Source organism: Lates calcarifer, linkage group LG6, assembly GCF_001640805.2.
Source record: "Lates calcarifer isolate ASB-BC8 linkage group LG6, TLL_Latcal_v3, whole genome shotgun sequence".
Classification (NCBI taxonomy): domain Eukaryota; kingdom Metazoa; phylum Chordata; class Actinopteri; family Centropomidae; genus Lates; species Lates calcarifer.
Genome location: NC_066838.1, coordinates 22792131 through 22805963, shown reverse-complemented (window position 1 = coordinate 22805963; position 13833 = coordinate 22792131). Strand labels below are relative to the sequence as shown.

The 13833-nt window shown below is 38.4% G+C and overlaps 1 protein-coding gene and 1 long non-coding RNA gene across 2 annotated transcripts in view; both read left to right on the top strand.

Moving 5' to 3' along the window:
* The first annotated feature begins 241 nt into the window (after nucleotides 1-241).
* The window catches only part of LOC108887157 (lysine-specific demethylase 9), a 23713-nt gene continuing 10121 nt past the window's right edge, over nucleotides 242-13833 (top strand). The window contains exons 1-6 of the mRNA XM_018682434.2: nucleotides 242-867; nucleotides 1425-2068; nucleotides 4091-4228; nucleotides 4813-4955; nucleotides 5101-5268; nucleotides 5399-5507. Of these exons, the coding sequence (XP_018537950.1) occupies nucleotides 291-867; nucleotides 1425-2068; nucleotides 4091-4228; nucleotides 4813-4955; nucleotides 5101-5268; nucleotides 5399-5507 (1779 nt within the window). The 5' untranslated portion in view covers nucleotides 242-290. The remainder of the gene's footprint in view (nucleotides 868-1424; nucleotides 2069-4090; nucleotides 4229-4812; nucleotides 4956-5100; nucleotides 5269-5398; nucleotides 5508-13833) is intronic.
* LOC108887990 (uncharacterized) overlaps nucleotides 7993-13833 on the top strand; it is a 9982-nt gene continuing 4141 nt past the window's right edge. The window contains exons 1-3 of the long non-coding RNA XR_001961727.2: nucleotides 7993-8763; nucleotides 10745-10901; nucleotides 11654-11727. This is a non-coding gene — a long non-coding RNA (uncharacterized LOC108887990). The remainder of the gene's footprint in view (nucleotides 8764-10744; nucleotides 10902-11653; nucleotides 11728-13833) is intronic.

The window sequence follows — 13833 nt, the reverse complement described above, 5'->3', positions numbered from 1 at the left end:
ATAAACGGTGAAGCACTGCCTCTCGTGGCTGTGGTTAAATTAACCATGACGTCAGCGGGGCAGAAGTGAGTGCGTGCGGCTTCGCACGCACTCAGCACGGTACAAACTCCAACTCCCGTGTAGCATTGCAATATCAACAAACTACAGGGCCCACAGTTCCACACGTTGCGCGTGCGCAGCGGACACAAAATATTGAAATGAACTACAAATTAACGGCAAGAGGACTACAATTTATCGGGGACCTGCGCGGTAGGAGTCCCGAGTCCTTTAAATGTACTGTACGTGCAAAGATGGCAGCTGAAGTCGAGTTGCTGCGTGCGAAAGTAGAGGAAGAAAAGGTGAGGGACAGTCTTGATCGATTTATCAAAGAGAAGAAAAAGAAGAAGAAAAGGGACCTGTCGCCGTCAGCTGACAAACGGGAGAGGTCTGAGAAAGAAGCGAAGAGAGTGAAGCTCCATCACCACCACCACAGCCACCACCAACACGCTGAGCACCGGACCCACCAGCCGCATCAGCTGCAGCAAAATCCCAAACCCCACAACTTCAGCGCGGAGAAACATGTCCTACACAGCCATCAGCAGAGCCACCACCACAATCACAGCCTCATCAACGGCACGAAGAAGAGCCTGCAGCCGCCTCTGCCTCCCACTCCTCGGCCGCCGCGGAAGGTACCGCCGGAGCAGCTGCAGAAGAAGCGAGCGGTGCCGTCCGAGCCACCTGCGCTCTTCACTTTCACGCCTCTCAAAGTGGTCAAGGCCAAACCCCAGGATTTCAAAGAAAAGCATCGGGACAAAGACCTGAAACTGAAGCTTAAGAAGGAAAATACAGAGGCAAATGTGAAACACGCGGAACTGAAGAAAAAGAAAGGTGAGTTATATGATTTTGTGCATATGAAAAAGGGGGGTGTCCAATAAAAAAAAATAATAAAACTGAATTTATTTTAGGGGTTCCCAAAGAGGTGTTTTAAAGTCTCGCATTAGTCTTTGACACGTTGCAAGAGGTTTAAAATATCGATCACAGAGGTTTCTCATTATTATTACTGTAACAGAATGTAAAACGTGTTTCTGTGATAGAAGATCTCGGTTTCCTTTACAACTTTTATTGTTACTCTTACACCCTGAACAATACTGCCATTATTAAGAGCTAAATATAAACTATAATATAAACTAAGTATGCACCACTGCAGTGTAGTGTCAATCACGTTAGTGTGCATGACAATGGGTAAGTTTGGTAACTCCTGCATAATAATTTGAGTGTGGGTAGCACACCATCATGAATCATCACTGCTAATTTAACACTTTATGCGTCAGTTTGAGAATATTCCGATGTAGTGTTCAGGGGGGTCACAGAGCAACACAGAGCATCCTTTACACTCTCTGCAAGTACCCTGCCTCTCTGACTTAAACTTATTCATCTACTTGTAGAGCCAAGGCCTCACAATGAGAACATCAAGTCTCTAACACTGGAGGAATATCTCCTGAAGAAGAAAAAGAAGAAGAAGAAGCATCGTGAAGATGAGCACAGTGCCAAGAAGGTCCGACACATGCACAACAAAGCAGTTCAGACTGTGTGTGCAGGGCTTGGAGCTGATCTTACTCTGCCTGCCACAGTGAAGCATGAAAGCAATTGCCAGCCTATCAGAGACACTGTCGACAACCACCAACCCTACCTCCATGCTCTCAAATTGGGACATGTCCCCTTCCTCTCCCACCAAGATCACTACATCCGCAGCTCCTCCCTCCAGACGGGCACCTGGTATGGACGCTTCATTCATGAGGAAAGGCAAGCCAATGGTGGGGGATCAGTCCTGCATGCCTACGCTGATGAGTTAGCTTGTCTCAGTCCAGCTGAGATGGAGTGTTTTGCCCAGGAGTTCCTGGAGTTGGCCTTTGCTGAGAAGCCAAGAGGTGCAGCCTCCTATGCCTTGGCCGTGGTGCACGGTGCAGCTGCCTACCTGCCTGACTTCCTGGACTACTTTGCCTTCAATTTCCCCAACACACCAGTCAAAATGGAAATACTGGGCAAGAAAGACATTGAGACCACCACTATTGCCAACTTTCACTCTCAGGTATGTGAAAAGATATGTGGTCCACCAGACTTCAGCACACCAGTATATATATTTGAATCCAAATATATATACTGTATATATCACAGCCTCTGGTGAGAGCGGGGGTCCTTTGGTGTCTCGATCAGAAAAGAAACAGCTGATTAAAGCTGAAGTGGGCCACAATTAGGGCCTCAGTGATTATTTTCTCAGTGAACTGTTGTCTAAAAAATGTCAGGGACTAGTAGCTCAAGCTGACATTAAAATTGCTTGTTTTGTTCCACCAACAGTGTCAAACCCACAGAGATTTAATTAACCATCATTTCTAAGAAAACCAGTAAATACACATATTAGAGACTGGGATTTTTTCTTAATAATTAAATATCTTATTATCAAAACTATCAATCAACTAATTAATAAGTAGGTTAACCTAAATAATAATTTTAATAGTCTAAATCATAAACTATTGTAAGGATTTCAATAAATGTTAAACTAGTTTGAGTGCAGTGGCATAGAATAGGATGCCTTCAGTAATTGTGTTATTACAGGTTTGTAGCCAGTTACAGTCAGGCCTCGTGTTGTAATCTGAGAGGCAAGGTGGATGCATAACAGACTTTAGAGGAAATCTAATCTGATCTAAAAGAATATAAAAGAAAGTCTTTAATAATAGTAGCTGAAATGGCATGGCTGTGTGTTTGGGGCAGAAATTACTGTAAATTCCCAGGTGTATGTGTCTGACAACACAGGAAGCTGAGGGGCCGGGCCAAGCTGGAGTCATGAATGATCTCAGATACATGTTTGCGTCCCAGTAGTTGACTCGGTCCAAAGTCTATTGTTGTTAAGTCTAAAAGCTGTGCTGGTGCCAACAAGAGAGAGAGAGCTGTAACCCAGTTGCTTTTGTTCCATGACGATGCAGGATTATACCTAGTGTCATTGCTTGACAAAAATGGCAGAAAAGAGAAAGGATGAGCTAGGATGCCTGCATATGTGTGGTGTTAGATCTGCAGAGGACACAGGGAGCTCAGCGCTTTTCTGTTTAGGCAGGGAAAGTAGACCTACTTTGATCATTTTTACCACTGGAGTGCAGAGAAGAAATTAATGCTTTGAGGGCAGAATGATTTCTCTAAAATGCTTTGTTTTGTCTACTGCACTTTACTGGGTCAGTACATAAAACAGCATAGGCCCTTGAATAGAAAACATATTCTCATTATTGCAGTGTTCACATACCAGGATAATAATGTTATGTAGGTCCAGGTAGCCTTAGATCTTTTAGCTACAATAATTATAGTCTTGCATATTTTCTGTGCAGTTACCTACACTTAGGTAGCTGTGAGAAAGAAAGAAATCTTCATATAATGGTGTAAAACACAAAGGCTGTGGTCTGTGGGGTGTGTGCTCCACACACTTATAAGTATATAAGGATTTCCATCAGTGTGACTGTGTATGGATTTCCCCATTCTTCGAATATTGAGGTGCGGCCACCCTTGATGCCAGGTGATTGATGGAGGATTTCTTCATGCAGAACAGAAAGGATCCGTTAGGCATGACGTGCTGCTGTAGTTTATTCACAGCCATTAACCTGTGGCATGAAAGTGCAAGTTGTACTTCCTAGCTTAAAGGACTGTGCTGGACAACAGTAACATTGTATGATACACGCTGCTCACTTGGGGCAGTAACTTTGTTTTACTCAAATTAGAACAGTGAATACCACTCAAGGAAGTGAGAAAGTTTCGGTCCTGCATTAGCAGTCATATCTTGTAGATATGTTTGCAATAGAGGCTAATGAACAGTCAAACAACTGATGAGAGCTGTGTCCCAATTACACACTGCATACTGAATTTAAGCAGGTCTTGAGTATGTTGTGTGTTCACATTGGACACAAGTATACTCAAAACAGTCAGTATGTAAACTTGATTATTTAATTTTTTTGTACACTAACTAAAAAAACAGTATACCAAGACAATACCGATATAGTATTGTATACACAATAGCTAATTAGTATGAAACTGGGGCATACTGAATGACATGAACTGTTCTCTGACCTAGGTGAACCGGACTTACTGTTCAGGGACATACCGAGCCGGACCCATGAGACAGATCAGCTTGGTGGGAGCTGTAGATGAGGAAGTTGGAGACTATTTCCCAGAGTTCCTTGACATGCTGGAGGAATCACCCTTTCTCAAGGTCAGAGGAAAATTCATTTTTATGATTTTATCAGTATTCTAAGGACTAATTTGTTTCTTTCTTTTATATATATATTTCTGCAGCGACTGCCACCTGATAGGAGGGACTTAAACTCATTGTGCATCCATAACTTGTATATCACCCTCTAGACCCCAGGCCAGATTCACACTTAATATGCTGACTACAGTATGTTGCTCTCGGGAAGCTCATTAAGGAGTACAAGTACCGAGCTCCATTATAATTCCATCGCTGATGCATTGTTATTGTTGTAACATCTGTTCAGTCTGTTGTTCTTCTGATAACAGTAATGTTAACTAAATCACATTTATGAGTATTTTATGATTATATGGTGATTAGATTTTACAGCTGTTGCATCACAAATATCTTATTATCCTAATACTCATAATACTACAATTTCTGAGATTCTAATATAATCCCACAGGTCTCAGCATCATACAGTATTTGTTTTAGTGGTTATAACAAAATGATTAATATCAGATTTAGTATAATCCAATTCTCTGCAGGGCTCAGTAAATTATCTTAAACACCTTGAATCTGAAATGTCTCTCTGTGTGTTACCATAGATGACTCTACCATGGGGAAGCTTGTCCAGTCTGAAGCTGGACTGTCGCTCTCAGAGTGATGATGGGCCCATCATGTGGGTGCGACCAGGAGAACAAATGGTGCCCACAGCTGACATGCCCAAGTCTCCTTTCAAACGACGCAGGTATAACCCCAGCTTCAAAGACAATATACGGATATAAGTTCTATATCCATAAGATGGTGTGGAGATGACATGGAAATCAAGAAACCAAAGGTTAAGTCAGAAGAATAACCTTCAAAAAGCAAAAACCTCTCTCTTTTTTGTCCAGGTCTATGAATGAGATAAAAAATCTACACTACCTGCCGAGGGCCAGTGAACCCAGAGAGGTTCTGTTTGAGGACCGGACCAAGGCCCATGCTGACCATGTAGGTCAGAGTTTTGACTGGCAGAGCACTGCTGCTGTTGGGGTACTGAAAGCAGTGCACTTTGGAGAATGGTGAGTCTTTAAACATGCTTCAACAAAAACATTAAATAATAAATAGTCATTACTGTACATAATTGCATCATAGTGTCTGAGGAAAGAGAGGTAACTCTTTGCTCTTTATACTTTTTGCAATCTCTTACAGGAATAACAAACCTCGAATAACCAAAGACGTAGTGTGTTTCCAAGCTGGGGACTTCAATGAAGTTGTCCAGAGACTGCAGCTTGATCTGTATGAGCCCCCAGTGTCTCAGGTGAGAAATGGCATTTTCATACATAAATAGTATTTGTGATATGTTGCATCTTTTTATGCCTCCAAGCTGGCAACAGCCGTGGTCAGAAGCATTATGTTTTTGAATTGTCTGTGTGTACATCTGAATGCAATATCTGAGTAATGCTACGAGTGAATTTCTTCAAATTTGGCACAAATGTTCACTTGGACTCAGTGATTAACTGATTAGATTTTGGAAGGTCAAATCAAGGTAATGTTATTTATACAGTGTCAATACACAACAGAACAGTTCCTACTATGAGCAAGCACAAAGCGACAGGGGCAGAGGCAGAGCTGAACTCAGGGTGTGTGGCCATCTGCCTTGACTGGTTGAGTTGAGAGAAAAGGTCCCTGTGACTTCACAAAACATGTTTTTGGGTTATTCTGTGTCAAATCAGACAGAATCTAGGAAAGTGGTTGCAGCACCATCTCAGATCTCAGATGTCGAATGGCTCCTACAACCAACTGTCACAGATTTTTGCTGCCAAAACACAGTAAACAACTGGCAGCCGGGTTACCATTATGCTACAATAAAATTAATAGCATCTTTCTGGAATTTATAGTTTGTTACTGTTTTTATAAACAGTATGTTTTCTACTTTCATTCTTTTACAGTAAAATATTGATGAGAGGATTTGTAGTTTATTATTTACTTACACTTTTTCTAAGAGGTACTGTTTATTTTCAAATGTTTACTGTGAAGTGCAGTACATGTATACTACATGCTACTGTATGAGCTAATGATTAGTTAACTGCTAGCAAAACAGGACTATAGAGATATAAAAACTTGTGCTTTGATTAATTACTCCTTCGCAGTCTTGCTATAAAATCCAATCCTGGTGCCTCTCTCAGAATTTGTCCCGATGAACCGCCTGGAAAACAAGTGTGTGTGTTGGTATGGCAAAAAATTTTACTAAGTGAATTAGTAATAACATTGATCATTTTATGCCCCCCCCCTTTTTTTTGTATCAACAGTAATGTCTTTTACCACCTTAGCTGTAAGTGATGTTACACTATTTAATTTTTTTGGAGTTATACATTGTCACTTGTAAATCCATACAGTACATAAATTCAGTGTTGTTTTCCTCAACAACATGGAGCAGAGAAACTGATTATTTGTTTTGCATTGATTAGTGTCAGAAAAGATTTGTTAACATGCTTCAGTAATCAAATGGTTTTGACCGCTTGTATGTGACCTGTGAGATGAAACTCAAAAAAAAACACAAGGTCCTCAAAATGTGCAAAACTGTGAAGCGCAGCGCCAGCTGAAGAATATAAGCATCTAAATAAATTCCAGTATATATGCAGCATCATCTTGGTACTAAGGATTGAAGGTGTCACAAATAGAAAAGGTGACTGGATGCCGTCCCAAATGACACATTTCTCAGTGCTGATCATCCAGTGGTGAATACAGCTTTCTGGTGTTTCACCTGAAACTCGACAAATAAAAACACATTTCAGCACTGACATTGCCATTATCACACTGTAAATGATGTGGTGCCAGTGAAACTGAAATCATTTTACCCATTCATAGATGAGCCCTGTTCTTTTAACACAAGCACTGTATTTTAAATACTATGTTGATCATGGACTGGTCTGAATGGATGAGTATTTGCTACATATATTGGAAAGTGGTGTAATGTAGAAAAGACAACATAACTTGCATTTGCAAGAAGGATTAACTCATCCAGGGTCTCAGAGAAGACAGCCATCAGAAGCTGGCAGATGCAGAATGACAACTCAAGGTTAGGACCCAGTGAGAAGACTGCCCAGACATCTGCATTGATGGGTTTGTTATTGAAGACCTCCATGATGGCTCCTTGACATGCCTGCATAGCTAGTTCAAGTCCATGCAGGACTTTGTGCATTTTAAGTTGGGAACTGAGTCAGTGTATCACATTTGGCACTACAAAGTCAACATGGACATAGACCTCCTATTGCAGTCAGGTGTGCAACATATAGGGACTAAGTTGGTGTTAGTGTTTCAAAGAAGCCACTATAGTTCTAGACTGATGTCCAGCAACCTGACGAGGAAATACCATAGACTGTGTATAAAGATTTGAAGGCGTGTACCGAGGATGAAGGGGCGTGTCAGGTGATGCCCCGCTTCGATCGCTTGTATCGTTTTGCAGAAAACCACGTGACCTATGACAAACGGTTTGCGTAGAATACGTCACTGTTTCGTTTTGAGTGCCGGTTTTTGGATAAAAGCGTCTATTTGTTTGGTTCATGCGTCGTCAGTGTTGCAGAGTTTGTAGTAGGTGAGGTTCCCAGAGTATTTGTTAGTATTACCATGATTATTATCATTATTTGTAATAGTTCTTGTTCTGTTTTATAAGAAAAATCCCCCAACTCCCACTGTGTCGCCTCAAGCACTGAATCCCAACAAACAAAAATGACAAACGTCATCATGTGAATTCATTCATCTTCAATATATATTCTATATATATATATATATATATATATATATATATATATATATGAAAAGCAAAGAGGTAATAAATGGGATATCTGTGTATTTTCTTGATTTAAAAAAAAAAAAAAAGTTAAATGTATGATTTGGCCGCTACACATTAACTTGACCAACAGATGTCGCCAGTGAGTGCTGCTGAATGAAGCTTCGAGTAATGAACATTTTGGCGAACCAATCAGCAGGATCATCAGGAAGCTTCATTTGGCCATCATTAATGAAAAGATGGAACTCACACTGTAATTTGGAGGATCGGGACACAAAAGCAAAACAAAAAGGCAGTCACCTAGTAATTTTCAGTTTGAAGAGGATAAAAAAAAAATGTTCCCGACGTGCAATGCAAATATAATCCTAAATACTGATTTCTTTCGTCCAAGCAATGACACCACAAAATATAATTACATATGGTATCAGGGTCAAGACATGTACAAAACACAACACTACAGATTACGGAAAGGATGGGACAACACTTTCCGTTTGCGATTAGACAGAATGAACGTCAGTAGTTTGTTTGCGTGTGGCGTCAGCAAAATGCGACCGAAGTGTTGGACACAATTCTCCACGTGGAAAGCGCGCGGGAAGATGCAACCACAGGTTCTCGACGTACTTGTAGTTAACGTCGTTTATGGTTGCTCAACTCCATGAAACCGAGACCATGGAAAGCTTGTGTCGAATCGTACCAGGAGTTGTTGTTGTTTACAAGGGAGGAAATGCAAGAAACTGACCGGAAAACGCCGTCAGCAGAAGTCGGGAACTGTTACTTATCAAAGGTAAGATATATTATTTGGCTGTGTTTGTATTGCTAACTGCTTCCTTAGGCTTCAATAGATAGCAACGACAGCTAATACTGATTAAGGATAAAGTGTTTAGCAGACCGCGGTGAGGTTGTTTTAGGTTGGCTTTATTTGACGGACATTGACTCTGGATCCAGCGGCGTTTCCTCACTCAGTTTGTCCAATGTTGGCTTTGGAGTCATTGCGCCACCTGCAGAATTTACGGCCGGCATATGCCGGTTTTTGGCTGGTGTCATGCCTAAATGTCCGGTGGAAAATATGCCAAATAAATAGTCCGCTGTAACTCTGGTATTTTTTAACCTGGACTTTATTTTCCCTTGTAAATGATTGATAGAGACAAAAATCTTTGGAATCGGTGTAGTATTGATCAAGAACAGTATACCCGGCAATCGGTACCAGAATCTTTTGACAAAAACAGCTGTTTTACTGAGCAGAGCACAGGACCTGCTGGAATGCCACTGCCTCCACCTGTTAGTTTGTGTTGTTGTGTGAAGGAAGAAGTATACAGATGATAAGTAAATACCACAGGATTCTGCTCCTATCTCTGCAGGAATCCTATCCATAATGTGGTCAGATAATTACAAGAACAATCTGAACCTGTCAGTGACAAAACCAACCATCTTAGTGGACATATTTTGACGTGGACAAGCCCACCGTTTGTTTACATTGCTGCTGCTGTGGAATTTAGTCATGCAGACTACTTTAAATAAATTACATTTGTTGGTTCATAACTTTTGTGCTTTATTGTTGTTTAATTATAGGATATTATACGACTAATTAAAATATATGTCCTGTAGCTGTTCTATATGGCCGGAATTCTTGAATATTTGCGGACTTAACTGACATTGGCTGTCCAAAAAAGTATAGCATAAACTCTTGTCACATGACATGGAAAATACTGAAAAACTCCAATTATCTTATATTGAGACATTGATTTAAATAAATAAATTACAGATTATCAATAAAAAAGGTGTGCTACATGAGACTAAATTAGTATATTGTTTCTCTCGCTCTCTCCACCACCCCCGTTTTAAACACAGGTCAATTGAATTTCTGATAATGATGATGACTATTATTAAAGGCAATCTCAGTGTAGACAGATGGGGCTGGCAGCAGCAATGTGGGCACAGACACATACAAACCGCAGCAGTTGAGCCGTCACGCACAGGCAAGGCGGCAGTATCCCTTACAGCCAACACTGGGTGTAATGCAGCTGGATCCGGAGTGAATGTCTGTATAATATCCAACCTGAAATTAACTTTACTTATTAGCTTAATTGCACACTCACTTGCAGCTGTGTTTTGTTTTTACAGACAGTGTGCACTTAATTTTGTATCTTACTGCATTCAATTAATGCATTTCTGATCTGCGTAAAAGGCACAAGAGCAACTCTAGGTCTAAAGGCAATGGGCTTTCGGTGCATCCTTCAGTTGGCAGTTACACCAAAATCACTAAAGACACTGAAGAGCAGCCAAATTATAATTATGATCTTTTATCCGGTGGTTAAATGTTGCCCAAACACCTTTGTATTTTATTTGTAGTGTATCTTTAACATGTGATGTGTTCATTTTGTTTGTATTGCGCTGCCTTATATTGTTTGCATGAACTATAACTTCAGTAAGGACATACTTACAAACTCAAGTCACTGATGCTAACACAGTTTCTCAAGGAGTAAAGCCATTATTTTTCTTATCTTATAGATTTAACCCGTGAAACAGTAGGTCTGTAGTAGTTGGTGCATTTTGTTTAAATATGCCAAATTGCAATTTTATGGGATTTAGCTAAGCCCGTTAACATACATACAAATACCAGTTGTCACTTATTGCCATAGCAATGGTAGTCACATATGATCAAGCCACAAAGTAAATACAGAAAAGATACACTGTATTTAGTCCTTCATTCTTTTAGATTAAAACCATCTTCTCTTTCTTTAAATTTTTCCACTGGGCTCCTACAGTAATCATCTGTCATCAGAAAGGTAAACCCATGTTGGAGGCATCTACAAGAGAAGAGACAACCAACAAGACAGACAGATGGTGCAGAGGCCTCACTGGATCTCCATGGGTCAGCCAAGAACCCAGAGGACATCCCTGTGATGTTACATTATTGACGAGGTAAATGAATTGTATTGATAAGTATAGCAACTAGAGATTATCTTAGATTTTAGTTGGATTAGGCAGACTTGATTCTGACAACAAATGATGTATGCTAACTATGAATTAGGCTTATGCAGTAAGTTCTCAGCAGTGGTGGAAGGAGTATTCAGTTTACTAAAAGTACCAATAAAGAAATGTGAAAATACTCCATTACAAGTAATTGACATTCATCATCATGAATCATTAATGAAGCAGCAGCGTGTAAGCAGCATGTTACTGTTGTAGCTGCTGAAGGTGCAGCAGGATTATAAACAGGGACACTAGATAATTCTGGGAGACAACCCCAATCCTCCTCTCTTCTCATTCTAGTCTTTCTCTTTCTTCCCTTTCTCTAAGTCATAAAAATGTGTAGTTCTGCCCATTTGGTGTCACACTACAAAAAGTATAATTTTTCTTCATTTTGGCTTTTCCAACCAAGTTTAATGCAAATGTTATATAATTTTTGAAGAAAAAAATGCAAATTGATGCACATTTCTATCCACTGCTCTTCTGCTCAGTCAGAGCACCACTTCATCTATCTTTGTGTATGAATCAAATTCAATTCTTGAACTAGGTCTGATTAGTCCACATACAGGTTTCTTTGTGGATTTACTGTCTTTTCCACAGTATCCACAGTTTGAACTTCAATACCCAGAAACCCTTTCTGCTTTTATTTTGATGATTTAAATAGTTGCAGCTTTATATTAATGTGGTTCTAATTTTCTCCTCAGCATTTAAACTTCAAACTCAAACTTCAACCAGCAAATCACAGAGAAAAGGAGACAGACATAAAGATTTACAGAAGGTCAGTGTTAAATGCTTTTCAATATTGTCAGTCATTATCTCAGCTGCAGTTTGACAGTTTGAATCTGTTGTCTGGATAAAAAACAAATTTCAGGTTCCACAATGTAGCTTAAAAAAATACAAAATCTTTGGTCTTTTTTTCCAAAATTGCACATACTTGATTCTCTTATTTATATAGATTATTATATTATAGTCTTTTCACACAACATTTATCTAAATTTGCCATATTCTTCATGTTAAGTTAAAGTAAAATCTCAAATGCTTACAGTAACTGTTATGTAATACTGAAAAACAATCTAGCAGCTGCAAGTAGAGAATATCTGGCATTTTTGCCATATGTGATGATTTGTATGATATGAAATCACAATTGTTGTTTTCAATTTTTTTCAAATTATGTTATATAAAATTCTCAATTATTCCTTATAGAAAATTCAGTTATGTTTAAAGAAAGGATTTATGCATCTAAAAGGTTTAATAAGAAACATTTTAATGATTTTGTTCCAGACAAAAATATTGAACCAACCACAGCAAAAATAATGACAGATGTTTGACCAGTTGTACTCACAATTACACAAATAAAAATGGCATGAAAATGTCATAGTATAACATGTTGTCAAAAATATCATAAAAAGCTAATGGTATGCTAAGTCATTCAAAAGGTCACAAATATGTCAACGTATAGTATGTGGTCAAATTTGTCATAAAAAGTCATAGTTTAGTATGAGGTCAAAAATGTGATTAAAATGTCATAGTATAGTATCTGATCAAATTTGTCATAAAAATGTCATAGTATAGTATGAGATCAAAAATACGATTAAAATATCATTATAGTATGTGGTCAAAATTTTTATAAAAATGTCATAGTATAGTATGGCATCAAAAATGGGACTAAAATGTCAGTATAGTATGGCATCAAAAATGCAACTAAAATGTCATAGTTTAGTATGTGGTCAAAAATGTGACTAAAATGTCATAGTATAGTATGGCATCAAAAATGCGACTAAAATGTCATAGTTTAGTATGTGGTCAAAAATGTGATTAAAATGTCATAGTATAGTATGTGGTCAAAAATGCGACTAAAATGTCATAGTATAGTATGGCATCAAAAATGTGACTAAAATGTCATAGTATAGTATGGGGTCAAATTTGTCATAAAAATGTCATAGTATAGTATGGCGTCAAAAAACATGAAAAAATGTCATAGTATAGTATGGCGTCAAAAACGGTCAAAAAATGTCAATAGTATAGTATGGCGTCAAAAAACATGAAAAAATGTCATAGTATAGTATGGCGTCAAAAAATGTCATAGTATAGTATGGCGTCAAAAACCATGAAAAATGTCATAGTATAGTATGGCGTCAAAAAAGGTAAATAAAAAACAAAAATGTCATAGTATAGTATGGCGTCAAAAAACATGAAAAAATGTCATAGTATAGTATGGCGTCAAAAAACATGTAAAAAATGTCATAGTATAGTATGGCGTCAAAAATGTGACTAAAATGTCATAGTATAGTATGGCATCAAAAATGTGACTAAAATGTCATAGTATAGTATGGGGTCAAATTTGTCATAAAAATGTCATAGTATAGTATGGCGTCAAAAAAACATGAAAAAAATGTCATAGTATAGTATGGCGTCAAAAAACATAAAAAAATGTCATAGTATAGTATGGCGTCAAAAAAAAAATCATAGTAAGTATGGGTCAAAAACATAAAAATGTCATAGTATAGTATGGCGTCAAAAACATGAAAAAATGTCATAGTATAGTATGGCGACAAAAACGGTCAAAAAATGTCATAGTATAGTATGGCGTCAAAAAATGTATAAAAATGTCATAGTATATATGGTCAAATGTCATAAAATGTCATAGTATAGTATGGCGTCAAAAACGTGTCAAAAAATGTCATAGTATAGTATGGCGTCAAAAATGTGACTAAAATGTCATAGTATAGTATGGCGTCAAAAATGTGACTAAAATGTCATAGTATAGTATGGCTCAAAAATGTGACTAAAAATGTCATAGTATAGTATGGGCAAATGTCAAAAAAATGTCATAGTATAGTATGCGTCCATGAAAAAATGTCATAGTATAGTATGGCGTCAAAAA